The sequence below is a fragment of the Eurytemora carolleeae genome, unplaced genomic scaffold (assembly GCF_000591075.1).
Source record: "Eurytemora carolleeae unplaced genomic scaffold, Eaff_2.0 scaffold2115, whole genome shotgun sequence".
NCBI lineage: Eukaryota > Metazoa > Arthropoda > Copepoda > Calanoida > Temoridae > Eurytemora > Eurytemora carolleeae.
The window spans coordinates 2,335-29,832 of NW_019398011.1; the positions used below are offsets into that span (position 1 = coordinate 2,335).

Consider the following 27,498-nt stretch of genomic DNA (forward strand, 5'->3'; position numbering starts at 1 on the left):
CCTGCTTAACGCATTCTTATTCATCTATGGGTTTCCTCCTTTTAAGTATTGCAGAGGAAAGGACAAGAAGAGGAGGATGTTAATTTTACTTTTTAAATACCAATCATACCACATAGCATGGACAAGAATCAAAGCTAAAATTTTACTGAGTCAACCAAGACAAAGCGGCAAACTTTCAAACTGTCAAAATTTATTTCATCAAATGGGAAAACATTTAACCCCCCCTTTCAGCCTTTTTTTACAAATGAACAGATCACCTGAACACCAGCCTATCCTCTTTTCTAATCTCTTCATCAATTTGACTTCACCAACTTGACATCAGGCTGCAAAGATAAGGTCTGCTGGCAGAGGGTGAGGACTGGGTGAGGACTGGTATCCTGGTAGAGAGTGAGAACTGGTATCCTGGTAGAGGGTGGTAGAGAGTGAGAACTGGTACTGTTCAGGTTCCTGTACATGATCTCCTGTATATTAATCACTAGTTTATGTACAATATTGTTCAGGTTCCTGTACATGATCTCCTGTATATTTAACACTATATCGTGTAAAGTACTCGTGTACATGATCTCCTGTATATTTAATACTGTATCGTGTAAAGTACTGTTCAGGTTCCTGTACATGATCTCCTGTATATTTAATACTGTATCGTGTAAAGTACTGTTCAGGTTTCTGTACATGATCTCCTGTATATTTAAAACAAGGTTGTATACAGTATTTGTAAAGTAATGATCAGGTTCCTGTACACGAGCTCCTGTATATTGAACGCTAGATCTTGTACACTGGTCAGTACTTTTTAGTTTGACATTTGACACTTGAACATTTACAGTACCGTTCAGGTTTCTGTACATGATCTTCTGTAAATTTGAAACGAGATTGTGTACAGTACTGTTTAAGTTTCTGTAATGATAGCCCGTATATTTAACCCTAGAACGTGTAAAGTACTGTTTAAGTTCCTGTACATGATCTCCCGTGAATTTAATGTTCAGGTTCATGTACATGATTTTCTGTATATTTAACACTTGATTTTGTACAATACTGTATATTTAAAACGTAGAATTTGTACAGTCTCAGTACAGCTGTATTCTGATGTCACAAGTGTCAACTTAGTTTTTGTGTCCGACAAAATTATTAATAATATTGATAATTTTAGAATAAAGTGCTTATCTTACAATAGAATAAGTGCAATTTTATGTGTTCTTTATTTTCTGTTTTTATTTTTTAATCTTGGAAAACTTAGTTTTCTTGTAATATTTGACACTTGTGACGTCGTGTATAATTGGTCCATTTCTCTGCCAACTATTGTACTTGATAATCTATTTGCTTGATCATGTACAGTACTTTTCAGGTTCCTGCACACGATCTCCTGTATATTTAACACAAGTTTATGTACAGTAATGTATACAGTACTGTTCAGGTTTCTGTACATGATCTCCTGTATGAAAAACACTAGTTTATGTACAATATTGTTCAGATTCCTGTTCACGATCTCCTGTATATTTAACACGAGTTCAAGTACAATATTGTTCAGGTTTCTGTACATGATCTCCTGTATATTAAACACTAGTTTATGTACAGTACTGTTCAGGTTCCTGTACATGATCTCCTGTATATTTAACACTATATCAATGATGTGTTCCTCCCTGATCCTTGTGGTCGTCATCCTCATCCCCGCAGCAACATACATCGGCAGATACCATATCATGGCTATTGTTATACTTGGAGCAACTGTTCTAGGTAAGATAGAAGTGTGAGATTACAGATTGCACAGATTGATCAAGAACGGATAATCTTTGTTGTAGCTGAGCAAGAATAGGATAGTATAGCTATACAATTATGTGAACTCATTTATCCCACACATGACCCCGATACACCAAACCATAATGGAAAAGATGTTATTGTGAACAACCTTCCAAGAACAATTATCTGTATTGTGCTATCTATGTTATCTGTGGTAAACAAATTTTTATGTGAGAATTAGAAAACTAGGGAATAGGAAGACTACTTTTAGACTCAATTCATGATTTAAAATAGTTAATTGAAGGTGAGACACAGCAATTATGCTATGTACATTGTACTCAGACCATTTCTCGTTGAAAATTGATTTTTAATCGTCTAGTGTAAATATTTGCGTTAAAACAAGATCAGATAAACTTAAATATTGCTTTAATGTCGTCTTTCTTTTTCACGGTTTTCTGGTTCTCACTGTTCTCAATAACCGACTGAACCCAACAAAACCTAAGATCGCCGGTAATAGGTAAAATATAGTTAAACTAATAAGGAAAAGGATTTTTCAATAACATATTTTCTACAAATAAAAATGATCTAATCTAGGTATTGGATTCCTGATCAGTGCAACTCTAGCAGGGTTTGGTTTAGATCCGACTAAAATTCAAACTGACAGAATAATCACTGTTTACAACACTAATGGTCTCCTAACCTCCTTCCTCAGGTTTACACAGACAGGACAAGGTAAGTGGAAAACAGTACTCGGAGCAACAACTCTGATAGGACGGATCTTCTCCTTGGTTACGATAAACCTGTTTCTTCCTCCGTCTCAGCTCCTGGTTCATCCATTCCTACGATTCTACTCAACCACACCCCGCTCACCAGCTCTGCACTACGCTATTGCTAAACAGGTAAACCAGAGGTTTATTCAGCCAGATAAGATTCGACATTTAAAACTTAATTTTCTGTCATGTCCTCCACCGCTTTCAGAAATAAGTAATTTTACTAAAATTGAAGGACATTTATTTTACAATAATTTTTATATATATAGTTTAATAAATGAAAAAGAATGCAGTCTAGGATCCTAACTCCAGTTTAGAACTGCACCATCAGAATAGAAAATGGCCAAACTTTTCTCTTTAATCTAATAGTGGAGTTATAAAAGAATATTTTGATGTAGATTATTTACTACAATATCCTAACTCTCCTCTCCTCTATCCTACTCTGTGTGGATATAGATCAGTACGGGTTCAACTACAATATTACTCAAACAACAAGGTATATTTACACCCGGAGAGATTTTTCTTCTTTTATCACCAAAGAAATTGAGTCTTTGATACACACTCTGATTTGCAACCCAATGTCATGGACCTTTTATAATTCAAACTGCTAATTATGTTAGTTTAAATAATCTAAGTTAGAAATATCAAAGGTTTACACCATCAGATTGCAAGTATATTGGAATTAGAAAATTTGAGTTTGTGGCAAAGACTAAATTCCTTTATTTCCGAAGAGTTCCAAACTAATCCTAAGATATATAATATAAAGGAATTGAGTCTTGAGATTTTCTTTTCTCTATATCTTTGTAATCAAATGCCGTAGACCTTAGATATTTCAAACTATGAATTCTGTTAGATGAAAAAATCCAAGTTTGAAATATCAAAGGTTTACACCATCAGGTGGAAAAAATATAGGTATTAGAAAATCAGAGTTTGTTAGAAAGACTCAATTCCTTTACTTAAGTATGAAACTGAAGACTGGAGATGCTTTAACCCGACTTTTTTTCTAATTTTAGTTTTTCAAACACAGCAGTTTGATTTAATAACGAAAACAAATGTTTGCGGACTTCTAAATATTTCTTGGTGTCAAACTTACAACTTGTGATTTAAATTCTGAATCCATCTTTTCCTTGATTCAAGGCCAACTGCATCCAGACTTGCCCAGATCATAATTAAAATTCGACCTCTGGATATTTGTGAAAATTCAACATGGCATAATAATTTTTCATGGAACATTATTTTGCCGATGCTATGCTAATTGACCTAGAGGAAACCGATCTATAGGGTATCCGACAAAATTATCGAGTTTTTACTTCCCGCGCGTTTTTACGGATTTAAATGGACTCCCCTTATAACTACGTCCAACACCCAGCAAACTCCACCTACCCTGCTTAACCTAATCTAACCTGCTGTATGACATAATACAATTTAGGTCGAATTCTTCTATGGTCAAATGAGCGAGTACCATTTTTTCATATTATCTGATGTTTTAAAGTTAATGTGTTAAAACCTCTTATATTTTCACATAATTTTTGGGACGACTGTATGCAGTATGATTACAGGATGGTCAAACTAAATACTAACTTTTAACCATTTTATCTTCTCTGCCGGGGCTGAAATCTTATTTGCGGAGAAACATGAAAGTGTTTACTCTTACAGTTGATATTAATAAAGTATATTAAATTATCAATAACAGAGTGAATCCATTATGAGTTTATTTATTTAAGGAATCTCCTGATCTACGCGAATATAAGCGGAGTTCCTTGTGTGTTTATAGCACTCTTTATCCTATTCAAGTTCTACAGTTCATATGATCTTTGGTCTTCTAATGGAGTTCATCTGGTTTATTTACAGGTTAATTTATATTATTTTTATTGAAAGAGAATAAAATAGGAACATAGTTGTCGTGTAGCTCAGTTTCTTAGTTGCGCTAACATAGGGTACAGCCACAATGAAACTTAAACAGATCGCTTCAAGCTAAGATACAGAGCGTCTCATATCATATTAGATTATCTCCAAGCTTTAACGCCAAAATACGCATATATTACTCGAAAAACCTATTATTTTCTGCATGCAAATTTTTATATTATACTCATACAATTTTTTTTAAATGATTAATTCTTTTAAAATTTTCTGATAAGCCCCTGAAATCTCAATTTGGAGCTCTATTTAATCCAATATGATGTGGGACACCCTGTAAATTGTAACCAGAAGAGGGGATATGGTTTTTGCTAAGTAAAAAAATTATAATGTATAGGAATGATATTGGTAGCGTGACTAGGAGACTGAGCATTTTGAAATCAAATGAATTAGGATACTGAATGTAGAATAAAAAGTCTAATATTTCAAGTGTTTGTTTAACTAACAATAATTCGTTCTCACATGTATTCCTTCTCAGGATAAAATGAATGAAAGCTCAGATCCCGAGATTGCAAACCAGACGGAATACTCTGTTCTCCAGGACTCTAGTGTAGGAGCAGATACGGAGAATATCACAACCCTGGGTGAGGGTGAAGTTGAACCTGAAGATAATGAGGTTGGTGAACCTGGTGCAGAATCCACCAAACTAGATCCTGAGGATGAGGATATGAATGAGAGTACTGAGGCTGACAGGATGACCGCTGTCAGAAAGCAGAGTAAGGTATGTGTCGAAAAAGTAGAGTTTAAGAAAAACAAAAGAATCTTACCAACTCTAAAAGTGAAAATTTTATTACTGAATTTTTCTAATTAAAGCTTCAGCGTTCTCTTCAAGTTGTAATTTGATCTGCGACGTATCTGGGATAATTTTAGATGCTCCGGGTTAGGCAGGGGGTAGGAACTAGTTCTCTTTACAGGAGAGGAAAGAAGGTAGTTTGATAATATTCTGGTGAACGGGGAATTAGTGCAACTATGAAAATATTTTGCTAACATGATTAATTAAACCGTATTAATGCTGACAACTTGGTCGAAAAACATCGATAAAATATATTTTCTGTTAAAAACAGAGTAAAAGGTTGGACAAAGATTTGTTACAAATCAAAAACATCTACCCCTATCCGATTGTGTTCATTGAATTTATTTAATAAAACCTGACACAAAATATATGTTAATGGTTTGGTAATTTACCATTTCACGGCTACCTAACTGCAGATGTTGGATGGGCCGACTATTGTCTCCGATGAAAGGGAAACGTTTGTATTACATCAGTCCTACGATACTTCGGACCTAACCGCACGTGGTTTTTCAGCAGCTTAAAGCTGCTGTTGGTCCGATGTACTGTAGGTCGGTTGCACAGGTTTCTTAAGTTGGTTGCACTCTACTAAATAATATCGAAAGAACCGACACAGAAAATTGAATGTTTTCATTGATATCAAACTTTCTATTAATATTATGTCATCAAATAGACTAAAATATAAAATTTTAAATCCCAGAGACGAGGAGGACTCGGAGGACATGTTTCTGACTAACACTGAATCTAAAATCTAAACTGTCTTCACATAGTAACATTGGTCTTGAAGGGGAGAGGTTAAAAAATATATTTCTTGGAAACAAAAGAAAATTGTTTTATGTAGGAATACATCTGTGCTTTTTAAACAGGTCCCATTTAAATTGAAGCTTTGTTCCTGTTTGGCTTTTTCCAAAATCAACCTTTTTTCTTAATAGATATCATACTAAATTTATTGCAGGATAACAGAAAACTGAACTGGAAATAGGTTTTAAAAATGCTTGAAAATGCAAAGAGTTTCGTTCAAATATGAATGGTGAATAATATTTTTTCCTCATTTTTAATAAAAGCTTTGTTTTAGCTTGGTGTTATGAGGTTTATTTTAAACATATCCCCCATTCCAATGACACTAAGTGAGAGTAAGCATCCATGAAATAGTGGTTCAATTTGAACCTGGGTCAAAAACTTTTTAAAGTTTAACAAGGCTGTGGAAGTTTTTAAATCCAAAAAAGTTTAACTTTATTAGGTTCCTTTTATTTTGAATTGGTTGAATTTGTAACATTTATTAACATCAGGTTAAAAATAAACTAAACAAAATATTTCTGTTTAGAGGATTAACTCTTAGAGTAAATTTAATCCAATATTTTATCTAGAGAAGAATATAATTGCAAATGAATGTTTAGGTTCTGCTCCGAAAACAGAAAGAGAGATTAAACCGAAGAATCCAAGGATCCTGCCTAGGAGGATGTATAGTAGATATTGCTGTAGTGGATACTAGAGGAAGATGGATGGATGTATCTGATTAAACAATATTAATACTAAACCAATCTAACTAACTATACCTAACACAACTGCCATTACTGTAAATAAGCTTTACACGCATTCTCTAAATTTAAATATATTTTCCAAAAAAACTAAATAATTTGTTTCTCAACAGAATACTTGAGGTTAATGTTTATGAACCAAGGATGAAATCTGCTAGAAGAGGAAAATGATCTGATGGACAAATATCTGAAGGAATTCGTCCTATACTCTCCATATCCTTGGACCTTGGGAGGAGCAACCTGGAGACTAGGTTTAAAGAACCTCTTCTATTCAAGTTTGTGTAGAAAATAAAATCTACAATAGTCCAGTCCCCATGATTAGTACTCACCTACAAATATTCATGTATAAGTCATTTATATTTTAATCTTTATTAAAGAATGTATATTGTATACGTATTAAAGTATTTAAAGAATTGTAAACCCTACATTGACTGAATAATTTAGACACATGTCCGCTAGGGCAATACTTTCGTTTTTCTATATTGAATTGACAATATTCCCTCATGGCTCAAATATTTAAATTATTAATAACTTGATAAAATATACACTATTAAAATTTGATTAGAACGATGAACTCTCATGTATCGGAATATATCTCTTAATAACATCAAGCTATTTTTCACTGATTCCAAATAAAAAAAAAATCTAGCTCAGTCATAGCTTCAACAATATAGTTTTTAATTTATTAGTTTACTATTGTCAACCGTTTATGGCAGTATTTAAATATTATTACGCTTAAGGTTTTCGTCTACTTAAGTTACTTTTTTATGTTTGAGAGATATAGATTATTGTCATATTTGATAGATATATTTACAGGATTTAACAACCTATTAACCTTTATTGGAAATCATAAAATTCTTTATTTTCATATTTTCTCTTCAATTTTATATTTAACAACCTCTAAACATTGCTCAATGGTATTAAAGAATATACTTTTTGTATTATATTTGATTAGATTTAAAGCTGTGAAAACTAAGATAAGGCCAACTCACCACTCTATTAGATGAATCATGTTGCTCCCAGTCCGAATATACAGAGTGGAAGGAGAACCTATGAGAGAATTTACCGGACCCGTATCCAGGTATTTCATTTCTTCCCTGTAATACTTGCTCCCACTGACATGTATCTGTGAGACCGATGGAAGGAGGAACTAGTTGACTAGGCATCACACCACCTCCTCTAGGTGCACCCTGGTACTCAATATACCCTAAACAGTCATACTCTTTCAAATCATAATTCCATTGGGAATAAAACGAGTTCTTCTTCAAATATTAAATTTCAAATATGTTTGTATGTTTGTATGTTTGTATGTGGAATGTGAAATGTGTATGTATAAATCAACATTCTAGAATAAAAATAAACCTATGTAAATCAGTTAAAAGGTTTTAAACAATTAACTTTTTGTTTTAAGATATTACCATTGTTAATAAGTTGATAAACTTCAGATGTTGTTGAATCGTTAAAATCCCCGCATATAATGACAGGACAGTATTCTCCAGCGCAGAAACTCAACCGGTCAACTTCTAGAATGTTTTAATTTCTGAACTAACCAATAACTAAGTACAGGTAAAATTAGAAAGCTGACAAAGAAGTTGAGTTCTTGCCACAAACTTGATTTTCTAATCCCTATATCTTTGCAATCCAACGTAGTAGACCTTAGATATCTCCAACTACTACTAAATGTTGGATAAAAACTAAGTTTGAAATATCAAAGGGTTACAATATCAGGTAGCACCAATATTTGGCTTGTATAATTTTAGTATATGAGAAAGACTCAATCCTGGCAGAAACAAATTCTTTGCTAGAAAATACAAGTTTTAACATGAATTTAAAAGGTCAGATACATCTATCTGACGTCACGTTTTTATTTACCATTAAGAAAGCTTCTTCAGAAGATTGTTCTCAAATGAAGGAGTTTGAGATATCGGTTAAAGTTTTAAAATCTGAATATTGTTACCAATATAACTATTAACTAACCTGCCAGGAATACACCTATCTGTGCTAGCCTGATATCCGTCCTCTTCTTGTTGAATAGAAGATGTGTAGTTCCAACAACTAGAGGAGGAATATCTGTTCTACCACGAGGGATTAGACGACAAACTACTCCAATATTATCCCTGCAGGAAATATCAAATATAAGTAAAATATAAATATTAACAGATTATTTCATTTCAAATTCTGGCGTCGCCAACCAAATATTTTTAATCTGAAAGGTATACAGAATAGTTTAGTGAAAAGCGAGAAGTGTCTGAACCGCGCAGACGTAGTTCAACCACTTCTCCTTGGGCCGGTTCAAGGTGAAAGAAGTGGTTAAACTACGTCTAACCGGTTCAACTATGTATTGATATTCATTAAATCTGGTCCAAAGAAAAGTATATATAACTTAAAACGTGGTTAAAAATACTAGGGAATTGCAGGATCTAAGTTAAAAGTTGAAGTAAAAGTACAAAAAATTCATGTTGTTCCCTTTTTTGAATTTACAGGGTTACCCACAAAGGATGAGACTGTAAAGACGACTTGAAACTCTTAAAATATAACTATTCCCAGGTTAAATTAAGTCTCTTGCCTTGAGTGAATGGCTTATATAATGATTTATATTATGAATATAAAACAACAGACATAAAGTTCTGTAAAGTCGTCTTTGAAGTCTCACCCTTTGTGGTTAATCCGGAAGGGGTTGGTAGAATATGATAATCTTATGAGGAAAAAAATGTAATAATGGAAATTCTTAAACGAGATGAAATAATCTTGATGTATTCTTTACCGAAGGTCGCAGGCCTGAGTTAAAGAATGCATCAAGCTTATTTCATCGAGTTTAAGAATTCCATTATTACATTTTTATACTCCTAAGATTATTATTATATCATATTTATGAGGTTCCATGGGCACATACCCAAGAAATTATATTAAAAAAATAATTCTGGTGAAATCCGACTATTTCAAGTTGGAACAGTTCACATTATGAAAGGTTGCAAATAAGTTTTATGCTCTTGTTCTGACTTACACTGTTTTTTATTTTTCTGATATTAAAATGTAAAAAAAAACATTTTAGAAGTAAAAATTGGTTCTTACTTTGAAATTAATGAATGTGGTGTGATTGTTTCCTTAGTTTAGTTTGTTTCCAATTTCTAATGATTTTGCTCGTTTTTTAAGTTGGAGAGAAGGTATAGTAGTGGGTTGTCTTAATCTACTGAACAATATCGTGTCTTCATTTATAGAAGAAATCATTTTCTGGATATTAGATCCCAAATCTTCCAAAAAGAGAAGATAAAAGCAGATTATCTAGTAAGAATCAGTTCGACATAAACTGATGAAGATCTTTGTCTTTTATACATGAAACAAGATTTACTGGTTTGTTTTCATTGCTATGGAGTGCTAAGACTCCATTAAAAGTGTTTCACTAATATTTCAATGATAAGTTTTTTTTGGTTTTGATTGTGGTTTCACTTCATCATCTCGAACTTTGCGAGATATGGTGACTCAGACTGAAAAGCTCTGACCATACTATTATTACAAGTATGCAGAGATTTGCAAAATCTTACCAAACTTGGTTTGCAATGAAGATGAACTAAAAAAAAATAATAAGTAGGCAGTGGGCAATAAGCTTTGAGACTCGGCAGTTTGATGAAAATGTCCAATGTAAGGCTAAAAGCATCGTCCATATTTTTGGGAAAGGTCAGAAAATGTTAATTTCCACTCTTCTGTAAGGACTAGGGTTGAGATTCAAATTGATATTTCTGAATTAAGGTATATCAATACTTCAAAAAACGAAAAAGGTAAGTGAGCATGAAAAGGTAATTGAGCATGTTTTACTAAAGTAAAAAAGGTAAGTTTGCATGTATTAATGTAAAAGAAAAAGGTAAGTGAGCATGTTATTTTAAAGTATAAAAAGGTAAGTTTGCATGTATTAATATAAAAGAAAAAGGTAAGTGAGCATGTTATTTTAAAGTATAATAAGGAAAGTTTGCATGTATTAAAATAAAAGAAAAAGGTGAGTGTGCCTTGTGCATGTTGTCAGTAGAAAATAATTAAGTTAATTATTAATTATTATTATTAACATTCAACCTAAGAATCATGATCCTCAAGGACAATGATTCTCTGAGCTCTAGGGTCAAGCTCCAGCCACTTCCCCTTGAATGCCTGGGTTATAATGGATCACATCAAGTTTGAATCCCTTAGGATCCAGTGTGTATGCCCGATATGTAAGGAGGTCTAAAAATGCTTTAAATAGCATTCCTGAACAGTACACACGTCTGTTTAAAATTTATAAAATTGTTCCTCCAGAACCGTGTAATAATGGGAATTCTTACACGATAGGTTTACTACTTTGGAACCGAACAGTTATGATATAATACAAAATTTGAAAAAACTAACCCTTAAACCTTGAAACCCCAAACATGCAAGGCAAAGAAAATTAAGCTCATGCAACAAACTCTCATTTTCAAATGCCTGTATCTTTGCAACCCAAGAACTCAATGAATTATACCTTTATATTTACAACTTTGAATTCTATTAGATTAAATAGTCTAATTAAAACATCAAAGATTTGAGTTTGTAGCAAAACTGGATTCCTTTCACGCTAGATTAAAAATTTACAAGTTCTCTTTTATTTTTTAAGAGCTATTGAGAAGAAACAAAAAAAAATTTATAATGTGTCACCAGATAAATTTGCTTTTCTCATATTGGCATACAAGGTCACATACGAGGTCACAAAGTCGTGCCAATAATTTAACATTTATTTGACCTACCCTAGTTTGAGTGGTTTGTCTTACTAGATATAAAATAGCTAAAAGAAATGTGAAAAATGTCAAATCTAAATTTATTTTATATATTTGTATAAAACAAACCTGTCCAGAACCGGGACTCTTGGTATCAAGTATTCAACCAGAGAATATTGATCTAATTTAAACATATCCAACTAATCAAACATACAAATTCTCATCAAATATCATTGTATCCGCGCTTCAACCATATCAGCAAATTTGCCTATTTGTAATTTATTAAATACTAGCTGAAGTGCCCGGCGTTGCCCGTGATTTAAAAAAAACGAATTAAAAAATAATATGAGATGGATTTCCTAAAAAAATTCAGCCAATTTGGTCCAGCTGTTTGGCCAGCTATAGCTAACATACAGAGCGTCCCATATCATATTGGATTATCTCCCCCAAGATATAACTCTGAAATCACCACATAATACTTGAAAAACCTAGTGTTTTTAGAATGAACATTTTTATAAAAGGCCTAAACAATTTTCCAAATGTTTAATTCTTTTTAAATTTTCTGACTATTTCTGAAAATCGCATAAACGCTCCGAATAATTTGGGACATCCTGTATATATATTATATATATATGAGCGAAGAGCTTTACTATTTATATGTAGATGAATATGTAGGTTTCCTTATAGAATATTGCGCAACCATCCTTCTTATCTCCTGTTCTACTCTTAAACACTGCCCTGTATCCTAGTTGCTCGAAGAAAGGAAGGTAGTGGCTTCGGAAATGATTCGGTTTCTGGAACTGTACTTCCTAATAATATTCTAGTTAAATCCTGTGAAGAGAAGGAACAACAATGAAGAAGAATAAAACCAGTTATTTCCCGAGATAAACATAAACAATAGTTTACGACAGGTTTACCCCCAACAAACAACTACAATATAAAACCTGGCATCAAACATAAACGAAAATAAATATTCTAGTTACATTTCAGAGAAAGGTTTCAGTTACAACTTTCATCATTAATTCAGAACTATATACTTTCATCATACAAATACATTGATACATTTCATACTTAATAGCATTGTTAGATGATTTTTAAATAAAACTATGATACATGGGATTATGCCACCATTTACAAAATACAAAGCTTGCTGGCCGCCTGTCATTCAAAGGTTTAAATTAAGGAGAAGAGTTTAATCTGTTTATTTACAACCCCCTTCCCCTTTAAAATCCTATATAAGCCTATAAATCTGCTTTCAACAGAGGTAATTTTCTCATAAATATCATAAAGAATGTATTCATGAATATGTTTGGAATGAACGACAGTAATTGACAATAAAAGTGTGTTATATAAGTCAACCCCTTACTACCTGCAGACAAACAATATGGGGAGAATATTGTCGAATTTCTCTTTGAATATCTCGCCAACGGTTCTCCCAAGCTAGATGGACAGGATTCATCCCTTTGTATAGTTGATGGTTCATCTCCAGAAGTTGCTGAGCTAACACGTTGTAGGAGAGGAACCTGAACCTCAAACCAGTTCCCTTATTATTCTAGGAATATAATCATAGAATAACTTTATCAAAGATATTTGTGGATCATTAGTGAAGAAATTGTCAACAACAGATATATGCACACTTTATATTTGTGTGACAGGCATCGCATAGAAAATACTAAGATACAGGATGACCCACTAAACATAACAATTAGGAGACTACTTCAAAAACGTCTTTGATCGCGATTTGATTTGACTAAATGAGATATAATAAATTGTTGCATAAATTAAATCTTTATATCTCTAAAAATGACAGAACTATTATTGATTTTTAGCCAATTTTAGTTAAATATAGTTAAATAGTTAAAAATGTCTCTCTCTACTTATCAATATAGTGTCATATTTGAATTAGCGGGACCGTAAGTTCGGCTGTCAACCTAATCTATACCTGTGATGTCATATTACTTGCTGGAATCCATTCTCGCACTTTCTCCAACCTGTTCAGTTCCCGGCCAGATTCTTCTTTTACCGACATCACACTAGTCCGAGTTTCTGTTTTAACAAAGTGTAAATGCTTGTTCCCGTCCCGGTACTTTAAATCCACTTTCTCACTTACTCTTCTGAAGAACTGATTGTAGTTTGGTGGAGGTGGATCCGGCTTGTGAGGGGGGAGAGGTGGTGGTGGTATATTATACCCAGTGCCTCGTCGCCGACTTGAGCCAGCTTTATTTACCGCTACCTCAGCTTGTGAGGAGGGCGGAAGTTGGATTTCATCCAAGTTAACACTTTTTAATTCTGTTTCTGTAAACTGGTTCCGCCGCCGTCCAGCATCACCTATCTTCTGAACTTGTGACATTTTCAAAAATTTTCGCGCGTTTTCTAGTCTTTTCTTCTTCGTGGAATGAGAGAAACTTTCTCCTGACTCCAGATACTTCCAAACTTCAAAATCAGGATCAGTCTCGCTACTGGCCTTGGCTGCACATTTTTCGTTAGGAGATTTACAAGATTTTTTTCGATTCATTGGCGATAAATAAACTATTCTAAAACTAAATAAACTTCTGGGTGAAAGGAACATGAGAACTATTGAAAAATAGATCGCCGCTGAGAAAACTTACACTACATTTCTGTTCTGAAATATTTGGGTAACAAATTATTCAAAATACTGATAAAACTGACAAGTGCTTATCTTCTCAGTCTACTTAACTCGACTATTTGTGCAATTTTAGAAAAAAAATATATGCAGAGGTCTTATTGTGTCGAGAAATTCATTTAGACAAGATTTATCCTAACATAAACATAGACTTGATCTCGATCTTTTCTTAATCTGCAGATTAATTTAATCTTTATTCTATATCCCGCATGGTAATCGTTCCCTGGTAGATTAACTAAAATGAAGAGAGTAATCATTGATCTTCAAATTAGAAGTGGTATTGAGATCAAACAATCGGTATTATTAGCATCCAACACAAAAAGATCCTAGCTCAGATAAAAAAACTTGCAAAAACGGTTGATTTTCAAAACACAAAAAATTATACAGTGCATCAGAGAGATTACAATCAGACACTTACAAAGCATAGTTTAAAAAATCAGAACGAAAATGCGGGTTAAATATTGTTTCCGTAACAATCATCTGGCTGTGATAAGAAAATCGGCTGCTAGAGGAAGATGATCGGACGGAGAAATAGTTGAAGGAAGACCTCCAAGTTTAGAGATCTCAGAGCCGGTGGGGAGAGTCCATTTTCCCAACAGTTTCAAGTACTTTTCCTTTCTTCCATCGATACTAAATTAGAGATTTATAAAAACTGTATGTTAGTGTTTTTGTTTTGTTTAAAATGCTCATTTAAAAACTGTTTGTATTTCACTTTAGTAAATTTATGTTTTTATTTTATCATGAGTACGAAAAAAACGAAGCGATATGTAGGCGTAATTATAAATTAATTTTATCACCTTTGAAAGTCCCAGTTTGCCTGCTGTGTTGAATAGAAGATATGATCCACGGATTTATATTTACCCTGGTATGCTGTAACCTCGCTCTCAGGGGGAGCAAACCCCATATAGAGATCTCTCTCCTCCCGGTATCTGTAAACAGACCGGAACCCGAACTGATGATGGAAGGAACCACTGGAGATTGTGTACTGAGTACTCCTAGAAATAATATTGGTTGATAAAGTGAAAATCTCTTAATTTAAGGGACTGTACACTGTTCACGTATTCAGACCATTGAATTACATTATTAAGTGTTTTCTTTTGACCTACCTAAAGTTTCAAAGTTACTTTCAAATCAATTATTTAAAAAACTCGCACGAAAATTGTAATCTCTCTTAAGAAAGAATGATAAATATGAAATGTTACGTTGCACGTTTCAATTTCTAATTACAGGGTTATCCACAAAAGATGAGACAGTAAAGACGACCAGAAACTCTTGAAATATGACGATCTCCGGGTTAAATTAAGTATTCTGCCTCAGATATAATAATATAATGACTTATTTAATGATTTGACAAAGAAACAGACCAGTTTACAGTCACAGTGAATCATGAATGCAAGGAAACAGGTGATAAAAATTCCGTACAATCGTCTCTGAAGTCTCATTATTTGTGGGTAAGCCTGTATATAATAAAAAACTGATGAGACGACTGAAACCGAAAATACAGAATTTCTCATCCCTCATCATAGATATTTCTCAAAAAGAAAAGAAAACTAAATTCACAAAACAAATCCTTAAAATCATGTTCTTAGTGTAAAACTTTAGTAAATATCCCGCGATGTCGTTGTTCTCACCCCAGAGTTCTGATCCAGCGAAGATTATCTGCAAGACCGAACCCAGCAGGGAATACGGACTTCGGATACTTTCCTTTACCGCAGGGTAGATCTTTATATTGGAAGTAACCTGAAACATTTATCTTTTAACAATACGTTTAGGGTTTCAGTTATGAACACAAAACTAGTGATTATATGTTGATTGAAAAAGTGTTCGATAAAAAAGGGATTAGGAGAATAATAACATAATAGCTGAAGCGCCCAGGTTGCCCATGAAATAAAAAAATCTTAAGAAAAAAAATAAAAAAACTTCAATTTATAGTTACTCCCCAGCCAAGAGCTTTATTATATAGATTTTGTTTGAGTTGACAGATGATTTTTCCAATCGGTTAAAGAGTGCCAGAACTTAAAATTAGCATAACTTTATTTGACACTTAAGAGGAAATATTTTAATATGACGTATTAAAGACTCTAGGGTGTCCTTAATTTAACTTAAAATATGACGTTGCTTTATTATTTTGACCTTTGGTATTCATTTATTCAGCCCTTTCGGTAGAAGACATGTTTAATTTTTTTTTGAGTGTGCGGATTAGTTTTAAATGGACTGTTAACGTAAATATACGTTACCCGCTATGCAAAGATGAAAAAGTCCGATTCACAACGGTACAATTGAAAACCTAATCAGATAACGTCGTTTTTGATTCTGAAAACTTTTCAATGGATTTCATAAGCAAGAAATGCGCAAACCACTTTTGAAGAGAAACCACATTCGAAAATAAACAGATATAAAAAACCTGGATACCTAGTTCATACTTGATCAGACAAAGCTTTTAAGGGTCCCATTGTAACTTGGAAATCAGGGATTGTCATTTTGCATATGGAGGGGTCTCTTGAAATTACGCTTACAATCAGTGGAATCCAATATTCATATTTTTTTAAACGCATATTCTAATTTGTATATTTTTTCATGATCACTTTAGTATGTTAAGGACAAAAATAATTAAAGATTTAGAAAAAAAAAAACTGTTTAAAACCTAACCTTTAGTTAGCAGCCTGTGCACACACAGAAAAAGAGTTTAATGCCGACCTAAAATCTTTCAAAATAACGGTTTCAAGGTTAATTAAGTCTTGCTTTATCTGTTTCTTGGTAGGTTAATTACCGGGTAAATTTTTAAGAAATTTAGTTAATTCAACAAAAAACAGTTAACTGAAGTTGGTGTTCATAATGTACGAAGAAAAAAGCTGGCAGGAGAAACAAACTAAGAATGATAACTATGTTAAAAGAACTGCGCGAGGCCTTCATTAATCAGTATTCAAGATGAGAAAACATACACTTGAAGTGGAATTAAATAAAAACTCACCTGCTAAAAAAATGGCGGCTTGAGCAAGTCTTGTTAAATGTTTTCTCTCTCCGTATTGTAAATGGACTGTTCCCACAACTAATCTTTGTGGTGTATTTAACACCTTGAACCTGCAGATAACACCAACACTGTTCCCGGAGAGAAAGGACAACCCTTCTCTTTTAAACTTGACAAGTTTATGTTCCTCACATTGGAAAATAGAACTCTTAAAAAATATTGCACAACCGTCGGTTTTTCCTCCAGTTCTCTGGGTTCCTTTGTAACTGAACCCCCGAGAGTCTAAAAACTCTAAAATATCATTGTTCACAGTTTCTGAGTCAAAAAAGTCAATTTCCTGAAAACAGATGATATCTGGGTTCAAGGATTCTATTTCACGTTTGATTCCAGTGAGCCTGTACTCCCAGGAGAGTAAAAAACTCTTCTTGTTCTTGTATAAATGTCTCTGCTTCTCTAGGCTAGTCGGAGATAGGATGTTGTATGTAAGAACACGAAACCTAACTTTACCTTCGAAAAGAACCTTTTCTCCTGAGTTGAGATCTGAACCAAACTTTGAGAACCACCAGGTTCTCATCTTGTTGTACAGTCGTAAACTTTTCTCTTCCCTTGGTCCGAACTCATCGGGGTTAAACTCTTCTTTTATCTTTACATCTATCCAGTCCGTGTTTAATTCATCTTTTACATCAGTTTCATTCGAAACTGTCTTAATGTCTTCCTTAGAATCTTTTTCAGTCTCGGGTTCAACTTTAACCCAGGCTAACCTCTCCGACAGGACTTCACCGTTCTCTGGTCTAATTTCCATTTCCCTAAACTCAGCTTTAATCATCTCGTCACAAAGCTTTCTTTTCCGACCGTTTTCTCCAATACTTCCAGGGGTAAAGTTTGTTGTCGTAAAGTAACGAATATTAGATTCTAAGGACACTTTGTTACAGGGCTCTGAACTTTTTTCTAAAAATTAAGACAAATATCAAATTAGATTTTTTTTCCAGATTTTTTTCTCACCTTTATTTTCTACAATTCCTGTGATCACAGTTCGTTGCTTTTTGAAATATTTCGCATTACTGTAGGTGACAGTAGGGACAGTAAGGGGCTCTTCCTTGACCGGAGGAGGAGTAGGTGGAGGATCAGTATCTTGAGATGAATTTAACTCCACCACCTCTTCTTCAAAATCCTCCTCTGGCTCACTGTAGTCTGTATCATCACTATCTAGGTCTATGCAATCTTCTTCAATCTTAACTAAAAATATCAATATTGCAAAAAAATTTATTAAATGTCGTTGTCTCACACCTCTTAGAAAAAAAGATATCTTTCAAAACATCGACTCAAAAATTTAATTTCTAAACTTGGAAATCTTTTTGATTTTTTAAGTTTTGACCAACATAAAGCATTAACAAATCTATATCCGGTTGTAAACATATAACGATTAGAAAATTAAAGGAAGAGGATATAGATTAGTTTTTTCATCAGGGATGTGGGGGACAGAAAATAAAAAAAAATTCGAGTAAAAATCCCAATAGATGACAGAAAAATAATTTTATTTTTTATATTCAGATTTCAAGGAAAAATGGTAAGAGAGGATTTAAACACTCGCCACAAACTCTTGTTTTCTAATTCCAATATCTCTGCAACCTGACAATGTAATACTATGGTATATCAAACCATGAATTTTGCTAGATCAAATAGTCTAAGTTTGAGATATTAAATGTTCACAACATTAGGTTGCAAAGATAAGAATTAGAAAATTAAGAGTTTGTGGCCAGTAATCTGTTTCTTTAGTATTATCCCCTAGCTGACATTAGTATTAAAACTTATTTACCTATGTTATCAGTATTCCCAGCAAAATCAATTTCCAAATCCATAATTTCTTCTTTACATCATTATCTGCAATTAACTGGGTAATAAATTCACTAGTAGGCTAAAAAGGGAGCGAAACTATAATGGAGATTTTAAATTCATGAAAAACATCATTGAATATTCTTCTCATTAAAAGACAAAAGTACATGTTGAATTTTGAGTACTTAAAAATTATTTAGAATCATAACTCATAAAAAATATCAAAATCGCAAAAATATTGAGAAAAAATAAAGCAAGAATTTTCTTTATTTGTTGTAAAATACACAGAACATTTAGAAACAGTATTTTTTTTTCTCAAGAATTTGTTTGCTAAATATATAGTTAACTTGGAACATACTAGAACAAGAAACCAGGTTTACATCTCTACACACTGGGTTTAAAAGAAGCAAAAGAAAACGGTTTTAACATCTATTCAGTTACTACGATTTAGTTGGACCAGGAGGCAGAGTCAAGGTTTACTTTGCCTTCCCCTGAGCAGCAACTGAAGCAATTGCTTTCTTGACAGTTTCTTCATCTCCCAGGAACTTCATAGAAACCACAGGCTGAAAAAAGAGGCAATCTTAAATCTTTAACATCTTATCTTAATTACTCTTATACACTCGAGTTTCAAGTAGGGGTAGGGGTTATAGCCATTTTTTTGGGTATTTGAGGAAAAATCTATATATATTTAGGCTTTAGGACAAAGATGATTTTTATATATAAATTAGGTTAGTGCAGGGGTAGAAATCTTCCGGTACTGGAGAACATGAGCCAACGTAGTGCCTCCAGGGCAAAGGCGTGGAGGCTAAGAAAGAAACCAGCGCTGCCAGAGGCAACGACCCCGCTAAAGCTATGCTATTGGAACTGCAATGGGTTAGGATGTGTTCTAAAGCAACAACAAATTGCAGAAGTGATGGAGGAAGAGCAAATAGACCTAATGTTTGTGGATGAGACCCACTTTCGTTTCGGTGCAAATAATGACTTGAGTGTGTTTAGCCCTTGGACCCAATATTACAGAGAGCGCAATTACGGAGATAAAAATGGTGGAGGAAAAATGGTCCTGGTTTCAGACAGGATTATTCACTCACCTTGGTCTCCGATGAACACAGAACCCTGGGTGGAAAATGAAAGGACATGGATCATAATCCACAACCTTCATTTAGCCATATGTTCGGTGTATATGGCGGCTGAAGTGGCCGGCAGCACGGCATATAAAGATTGGAATAGGAAGCTGTACGGGTGTATAGGAAATGAAATCTCCAGTCTGGAGCAGGATGGATATGGTTGCGTAGTTATCGGTGACTACAACGCACACATAGGGGATGCTCCGGAGGGGATACCTGGAAATAGGCCAGGAGTGAACAGTAATGGACGATTACTTCTAGAGTTTGCTACAGACTATGGGTTAGCAATACTGAATAGGGATCGGGACCTGTGTGAGGGTCTGTTCTCGCGTATCACACCAACTTCCAGCACAATTCTTGACTATGCACTAGTATCGAAGATGGTGCTGCCAGGGGTACTGAGGATGTGCGTTGATGATGATGTGGAGTTACTCGCAGGCAGTGACCACGTTGCCCTACGCCTCGATATTAACATGTCAGGTTTAAACCCAGTGCCAAAGGCGAGGCCAAACAGCCTGGTACATCTACCGAAAGATAGGGACAAATCTCTCGCAGCAAACTTGATGAATGAGCTACTTGGTAAGGTAAACTGGGCTGAATGTTCAACAGCGGAGAAGTTAGATAACCTACAAAAAATTCTGATTAGAGCTAACTGTGAGGCGTACCCGCAGCCTAACAGGCAGAAACGTAGAGTCAGACGGATACCAAGAAGCATCAAGAAACTTAACGCCAAAAAGAAAGAGGCGGACCGGAAACAGCGCAGACTATCTATCCGGCGCACACAAAAATTACGTGATGGTGAAGCCTGGATGGCAGATGACCAAACACAGCTGGATGAAGCTGTGTCGGGGTATCAGGAGATGGTCGCAGAAATCAAAAGGAGGTCAAGTCTGATAAAGCTGGACAGGAGAGCATGGATGAGAGCGCAGTTGGATACCAATAACAGACAGTTCTGGTCACTCTATGAGAGAACCCAGAAAAAGAAAGGAAAACTAACAGCACTTAAGGATGCGGACGGAAAACTGCTTACGGATATAAGGAGGATTGAGGACTTTGCACTGAACCACTTGGCGATGCAATTCTGTGGCATGCGCTCCCCAATCTTTGAATCCAGAGGAGAACAGATCATACGGCAAATAAGGGTTGCTGAATCCTCAAATTACGAAGAATGGATTCCAAAAGAGCGGGAGGAGAAAATGTACGAATCAGATGTATGTAAGCCAGCGATGGTAGCGGAAATAACCGATCTTATAAAGTCACATAAGTCGGACAGAGCGCCAGGAGTGGACGGGGTCCAAGCTGAGATGCTGAAGCATGCTAGCATGCCTTTTATCCAAACATTTACAGAAGTGATAAACGAAGTCCTGGAGTCTGGTGAAGTGCCGTCTGTGCTCTTGACCGGAAAAATGACCTTGATAGATAAGAAGACACCTTCACTGGAGGTGAGCGAGAAACGGCCACTGACGGTCCCAAACCTATTCCTTAGTGTACTGACAAAACTCCTCCATAAACGGATGGATCCTATTTGTGAAGAGGAGGGTTTTTACGGAACAGTGCAGTATGGGTTTCGGTCGGGCCGCAGCACAACAGACTGCGTATTTGCAATCCTGGCGATTATTCGAGAGGCTAAACGACAACACAGGTCGATCTCGATCGCCTTTTGTGATTTGGCAAAAGCATACGACTCAATATGCAGAGAGCTCCTGTACGTCAAATTAAGCCGGATAGGGTTTGGAGGAAGAGTATTATCATTGATACAGTCTATGTATTGTAATGACAATATACAGTTAACGTTGCCGACACGTTTGTCTGCGCCAATCTGGTTTACGAAGGGTGTGAAGCAGGGGTGCTCCCTCTCACCAATGCTCTTCGCACTCTATGTCTCAGGGTTGGGAGACGCACTGCATAATTCTAAACTGGGTTTCCGGTTGGGCGATATTGTGTTATCAGCAATATTTTTCGCAGATGACCTGGTACTGATAGCCGGGTCCCCCATACATGTAATGGACAGGTTGCATGAGATTGTGGCTTGGTTCTGCAAAGACATGTACATGAAGTTGGCGGTGTCGAAAACTTTTATCCTGACCAACTCTGTAAATCCCATTGATTGGTCGGTCGAAGAGGAAACAATTGAGGAGGTGATGTCAGCTAAATACCTAGGGGTAAACATGCAGATCCGTGGCAGAAACATGGTGGGTCAATATGAGGCGGTTATGCTGAAACGGGCAACCGGTTGTGCCATGTCAATAATGAACCTAACACGTGCCGGCCTTGACAGGGCTCTAATAGCCAAGAGACTGTGGGAGTGCTGCGCTATCCCATCAATCTTATACTGTGCTGAGGTTCTAGTCATATCTAAGAAAACAGTTGAGGAGCTGGAGCGCGTACAGAATATGGTTGGCCGCTTCATTCTCCAAGTTCCCAGCTCGTCGTCAAGAGTGCTGGCATGGATGGACGCAGGACTAGTCCCTATGCAGGACAGAATACAGGCCAGACAGGCAAACTATATCTGGACAGCCGTCAAGTACAGGAACAACCCAACCGTACACAAGATCCTGCAATTCCTTCTTACTAGACCGGAGGACCAATGGGTTCAGAACTGGATGAGAATACAACGGGACATCGGCATCATAACAGCCTATAGTACAAGAAAGGAGTTGAACGACACACTCCGAGAGCGGTCAGTTAGCCATGTTATGGCTGTAAAGTCAGAACACACCACAATGGGGGTTGTACCACAACCCGAGAGTTGGTTCAAGCTTCAAACCCACGTAACGGACTCTTTTGCAAGCAAGACTCTATGTTGTGTGAGAGCCGGCAACACTCTGCTGGGAAACCGGTTCAAAAACCGCTATGGCCGGCGGTACGACATGTGCCCACATTGCAGACTTGTGCGGAGTAAACATGCAGTGCTTCGAGAATCCCATGTTCTGTTTAACTGCCCAATTGTGTCCAGACAAAGGCGGAGCCTTGGGTTAACCCAGTACAAGGTACAGGTTCTGAAGAGGGGCCCCTGCACGGCACAAGCAGTTCTCTGATCATATCTTGGCGGAGACGGAGCAGATCAAGGACAGCTCCTGGAGCGCGGAAGAAGAATGGCTATAATCCTGGAGGCCTGGCTGGTCAAGATTCACGAGTAGTTGAAAAAGGTAATTGGGAGCTTAGTTAATAATGAAAGATCAAAAATAGTGACCCTAACGTTAGATGAAATACATAGTTGAATTTTCAGAGAGTTTCCGGAAGTGAAACTGTCTCGGGCAGTCCGCCTGGTTTTTAAGAGAGTTTCCAAATGGAAGCTGTCTTGGGCAGATCGCCTAGTAATCAGAGAGTCTCCAGAAATGGAGCTGTCTTGGGCGGATCGCCTAGTAATTGGAGAGTCTCCAGAAATGGAGCTGTCTTGGGCGGATCGCCTAGTAATTGGAGAGTCTCCAGTCTGGAGCTGTCCTGGGCAGACCGCCTAGAATAAGTCTTCTCCCTAGGGTGTAAACCCCGTGGACACGTTGTTTCAACGGTCAGGAGCGCCGACCCCTATTTCATTGAATGATGGGTTGTCCTTTAATAATAATAATAATAATAATGTGTTGTATCTGTTAAATATCTAAATTATCTGTCCTTTATATTTTTTACACTGCATCTGCAACACTATAGTTTTATGAGTGGCGAATAAAGCAGATCCTATCCAGCGAATCCAGCAAGTAGGACAATATTCAAAAATCCGTTTTAAAAGGGACTGTAAGCGTATTTGCGAGTGACCCTCCTGGCTAAGATGACAATTTACAATGCCCAATTCTCCACGGTACCCATAAAATATTTAAATGATCAAGTATTTAATCTTAACTGATCAAGTTTTCAATCTTAACTGATTATTTTCAATTGCGGTTCTCTACATTAGTGACTTTCCCATTTCTACTCCAGAAAAACATACAGGAATTATCTAAAAATAAAAACTTTTTAACCTAGCAAAAGGACATACTTTTCCATGTTACCGTGTTGTGAATTGTCCATTGCAATCTTTGCAAAGAGGGTTACTTGAAATTACTTCCCATTAATAAATCATTTTAGCAGTGATGTTTTAAACTGAAATGACGTAAAAAAAATAATTTAGGATTACGAGGGTGCTACCCTGATGGGATGTGAGCTGAATCCTAAGATCGTGTATGTAGAGTTCACCGCCGTTGTCCGCCGTCAGAAGGAGATCTTGAAGAAGTTGGTGGAGAGAAAACAGGCGGAGATAAGGAAGGTTCATTCGGGACTAACCTGCTTCAGGTAGTTATATTCAATATGCATTCTGTTGGTTCGCTTTCGGATCATTTTTTTGCTTATATTTTTTTTAAAACTTTCATTATGCCAAATTTTGATCCTTACAGAAACAATAGGCAAACACGATTCTAAAACGAACGTGTTATTACGATTGTTTTTCATTTTTTTTTTGTAATTACAGCGATGATGGCCTTATAACAGTAATTATTTTCTAATTAAAGAAAATTTAAATGGTGTAGATAAACATTAGAGCTGTCAGTCGGTCGGGAAGAGAAAATGGGGTGTTAAATAATGTGAATTGCTGAGGATGCGTTTCATTCTGTTTAACTGTTTAATGATCAGGGACGGAGTAACTGAGATTCCAGTAGAGAGTATCCCAGGGATCCTTGAGACAGGATACACTCCACCTCAGGCTAAAAATACAAGGTAAATATATCCTAATATTCCAGTAGAGAGTATCCTAGGTATCCATGAGACAGGAAACACTCCACCTCAAGCTAAAAATACAAGGTATATATAATATATATCCTAATATTCCAGTAGAGAGTATCTTAGGTATCCTTGAGACAGGATACACTCCACCTCAAGCTAAAAATATAAAGGTATATATATATCCTAATATTCCAGTAGAGAGTATCCTAGGTATCCTGGAGACAGGATACACTCCACCTCGAGCTAAAACTATAAAGGTATATATATTCTAATATTCCGGTATCCCAGGTATCCATGAGACAGGATACACTCCACCTCAAGCTAAAACTATAAAGGTATATATATCCTAATATTCCGGTATCCCAGGTATCCATGAGACAGGATACACTCCACCTCACACCATAACTAAAGGTTTAAAAAAAAAAAAAAAACGTTTTGGTTAATACCTTCGGTCAGAATAAAGTTTTGCATAATGTTATGACAGTAAACTTGTCTAGCATACAACTTCAAATAGGATTTGTGTAACCTCTGAAAAGTCTAAAACTTTAAATGTTTAAAAACGTACCTGTAAACGACGCCCATCAGTCTATCCTATTAATTAAATCTGTGAGTCATGATGTTATGATTGTTTTCGATTGAAGTTATTGTAGATAATCGAAACTTGCTTCTAAATTATTATTATTGGTTCATTCTCATCAGTGCTTAATCATCATTGCTTAATCATTAGTGCTTGATCATTAGCATGTGCATTTCTTATCATTTTCCTCGCATTGCAGGGAGTACTCTGGAATTTATTCTCAGGTATATTTAGACACCAATGCTGTATTAAGTCCATGGAAAAGGTGCATTGGTCAACAAAACCTGTTGAGTTCAACAATCAACAGATTATTAAAAACGTCAAAATAATCGAATTTGATTTTTATGCATTAAAATAAAATCTTTTTAGGTCGAGTGAAGACAAGATGGACCAGGAGACCCTGTACAACACCCTCAAGGTGATTCTCCATGCTTGCAAGACCTTCCAGTATGCCTGGCCGTTCCTTAACCCTGTTGATAGAAAGGTACATAGCCAGCCAACAACAACTAGATAATATCGGTAAAAGACCGCCTCCTTTTTCCAATAAAATGTTTTTCGGAACTTTATATTGTATTTTTCGAGAAAATTAAATGCAGATTGCTGACTTTTTACTTCGCACATTTCTTGGGGTTTTTCAAACTGGTTTTCTAATTTGTTTACTACAGGCTGTTCCTGACTACTACGACCACATCAAGTTCCCGATGGATATGAAGTCGATGGGTGAACGGTTGAAGGCCAACTACTATGTGAACAGAAGGCTCTTCATCGCAGATATGAAGAGAATGATCACCAACTGTAAGGTAGAAATGTTTTTTGGCCTCCATTATTTTTATTTTGATGATCTAAGCCGATATTATCTCCTTAATCTTAAGATGGGGAATGGGGATCTTGAGATCTTCACTCGCATAGATTGTATTGGTTGATTGATTGATTTATGTATTGATTGAGTTACCTTCTTATTTGGTGATGGATTGATTGATTGATTTATTTATATTTTGGTTTTTGATCAGGCATACAATTCCCCTGAAACAGAATACTTCAACTGTGCTACACACCTGGAGAAGTTTTTCTTCACAAAACTACGAGATCATGCGCTGCTATAGATAAACACCTGTTAATGTACGATGTATAATGTACAGAGATTTTTCTTCAAAACTTCGAGATCATGCACTGTTTAGGCCACCACTAGTAGTGTACGATAAACATAGTTTTCTAAACAAAGCTACGAGAACATTCTTTGCTTTAGTTTAACACCAGCACATTTTACAATTTTTACAGTGTAAATTGTAAATTAATGTAAAAAACGTTATGTGCATTGCAAGTTAGAAGTTGTAAACTGTACATTGGACATTCATGCAGTTCTTGGGATCCATTTCATTTTAACTCGGATCGGAATCTGGATGCAGCTATTAAATATTTTTTTTAATGATGCTAATTTCTTTTCCAAGAAATATTATACCGGAAATTTTTGTGTTTGCAATATATTATGCGGAAACTTGATTTACTATTAAATGATTTTTTAGGGTTTAGTTGTTGACACTAAAATGTGTAATATGAGAAAAAAAAATTTAAAAAATATTTTTGGTTGACATTTTGCTGCTTGGATCCGGATCTGTATCCAATAAACTAAAATGTTCAATGGATTCTAAGCCCTGGTGCAAAGTATATCCTCTGATGTTAATACCTTATGAGAAGTAAATGTACAATGTACAGTTATTTGTAGCTTCTCTGTAATTATTTTACTATTTGTAAAACTTTGTTCAACGCTTTTGTACATCATTCATGTTCTTTTATTTCTTCCTAGTTCACGAAATTACTTTATTTTTTTTGGGGAATAGTTAATGTTTAATTCACTTTAAGTAGATAATTTTCACGCGTTTGATTTTAATTAAAGAAGATTAGACATGTTCTACATGTTTAATTTTTGTCAACATATGTACTTGGACGTCTTATTCAGTAGACATTTCATACAAGTTTAATCTTAATTTATCTTAAAGGGACTGTAAGCGTAATTTCAAATGACCCTCCACGAAAAATTGACAATCTTATTTACAGTTCTACCGGCCTTAAAAGCTTTGTCTGATCAAGCATGAAATAGACAAAACTCATGATTTTTAATTTTAATTTCTCTGCAAAAGTGGCTTGCGCATTTTTACTGCACTGCAGGAGAACGTACATTGAATTTTATGAAAA

General features: G+C 35.4%; 4 protein-coding genes across 8 annotated transcripts; 2 read left to right on the forward strand and 2 right to left on the reverse strand.

Moving 5' to 3' along the window:
- Positions 1–382: 382 nt before the first annotated feature.
- LOC111716592 (uncharacterized) lies at positions 383–6,844 on the forward strand. Its single transcript, XM_023492073.1, has 8 exons — positions 383–412; positions 1,583–1,731; positions 2,329–2,633; positions 2,903–3,000; positions 4,229–4,355; positions 4,900–5,142; positions 5,292–5,348; positions 6,609–6,844. Exons 2-8 carry the CDS (start codon positions 1,593–1,595, stop codon positions 6,729–6,731), a joined length of 1,092 nt encoding a protein of 363 aa, XP_023347841.1. The 5' UTR covers positions 383–412; positions 1,583–1,592; the 3' UTR covers positions 6,732–6,844.
- Positions 6,808–16,782, reverse strand: LOC111716590 (protein angel homolog 2). 2 transcript variants are annotated; one of them, XM_023492072.1, is made up of 11 exons: positions 16,761–16,782; positions 15,743–15,851; positions 14,909–15,106; positions 13,410–14,741; positions 12,837–13,010; positions 12,148–12,276; positions 11,597–11,667; positions 8,727–8,866; positions 8,168–8,272; positions 7,742–7,956; positions 6,808–7,078 (listed from the first exon to the last, which is right to left on the reverse strand). In XM_023492072.1, exons 4-11 carry the CDS (start codon positions 14,034–14,036, stop codon positions 6,881–6,883), a joined length of 1,659 nt encoding a protein of 552 aa, XP_023347840.1. In that variant the 5' UTR covers positions 14,037–14,741; positions 14,909–15,106; positions 15,743–15,851; positions 16,761–16,782; the 3' UTR covers positions 6,808–6,880. The 2 variants fall into 2 exon arrangements, with proteins under 2 accessions (XP_023347840.1, XP_023347839.1); XM_023492071.1 differs by having other exon boundaries at positions 12,837–13,019.
- A 226-nt stretch (positions 16,783–17,008) lies between these two features.
- Positions 17,009–19,344, reverse strand: LOC111716593 (uncharacterized). Its single transcript, XM_023492074.1, has 3 exons — positions 18,896–19,344; positions 18,082–18,315; positions 17,009–18,027 (listed from the first exon to the last, which is right to left on the reverse strand). The coding sequence occupies exons 1-3, from the start codon at positions 18,936–18,938 to the stop codon at positions 17,024–17,026; spliced, it is 1,281 nt and encodes a 426-aa protein (XP_023347842.1). The 5' UTR covers positions 18,939–19,344; the 3' UTR covers positions 17,009–17,023.
- Positions 19,345–24,113: 4,769 nt separating this feature from the next.
- LOC111716594 (histone acetyltransferase KAT2B) lies at positions 24,114–27,498 on the forward strand. 4 transcript variants are annotated; one of them, XR_002768538.1, is made up of 6 exons: positions 24,114–24,302; positions 24,639–24,722; positions 25,675–25,789; positions 25,971–26,105; positions 26,316–26,663; positions 26,956–27,493. XR_002768538.1 is itself a non-coding variant. In XM_023492076.1 (5 exons), exons 1-5 carry the CDS (start codon positions 24,163–24,165, stop codon positions 26,406–26,408), a joined length of 567 nt encoding a protein of 188 aa, XP_023347844.1. In that variant the 5' UTR covers positions 24,114–24,162; the 3' UTR covers positions 26,409–27,498. The 4 variants fall into 4 exon arrangements, 1 of the variants encoding a protein (XP_023347844.1); XR_002768539.1 differs by having other exon boundaries at positions 26,316–26,633; XR_002768540.1 differs by having other exon boundaries at positions 26,316–26,633; positions 27,029–27,493.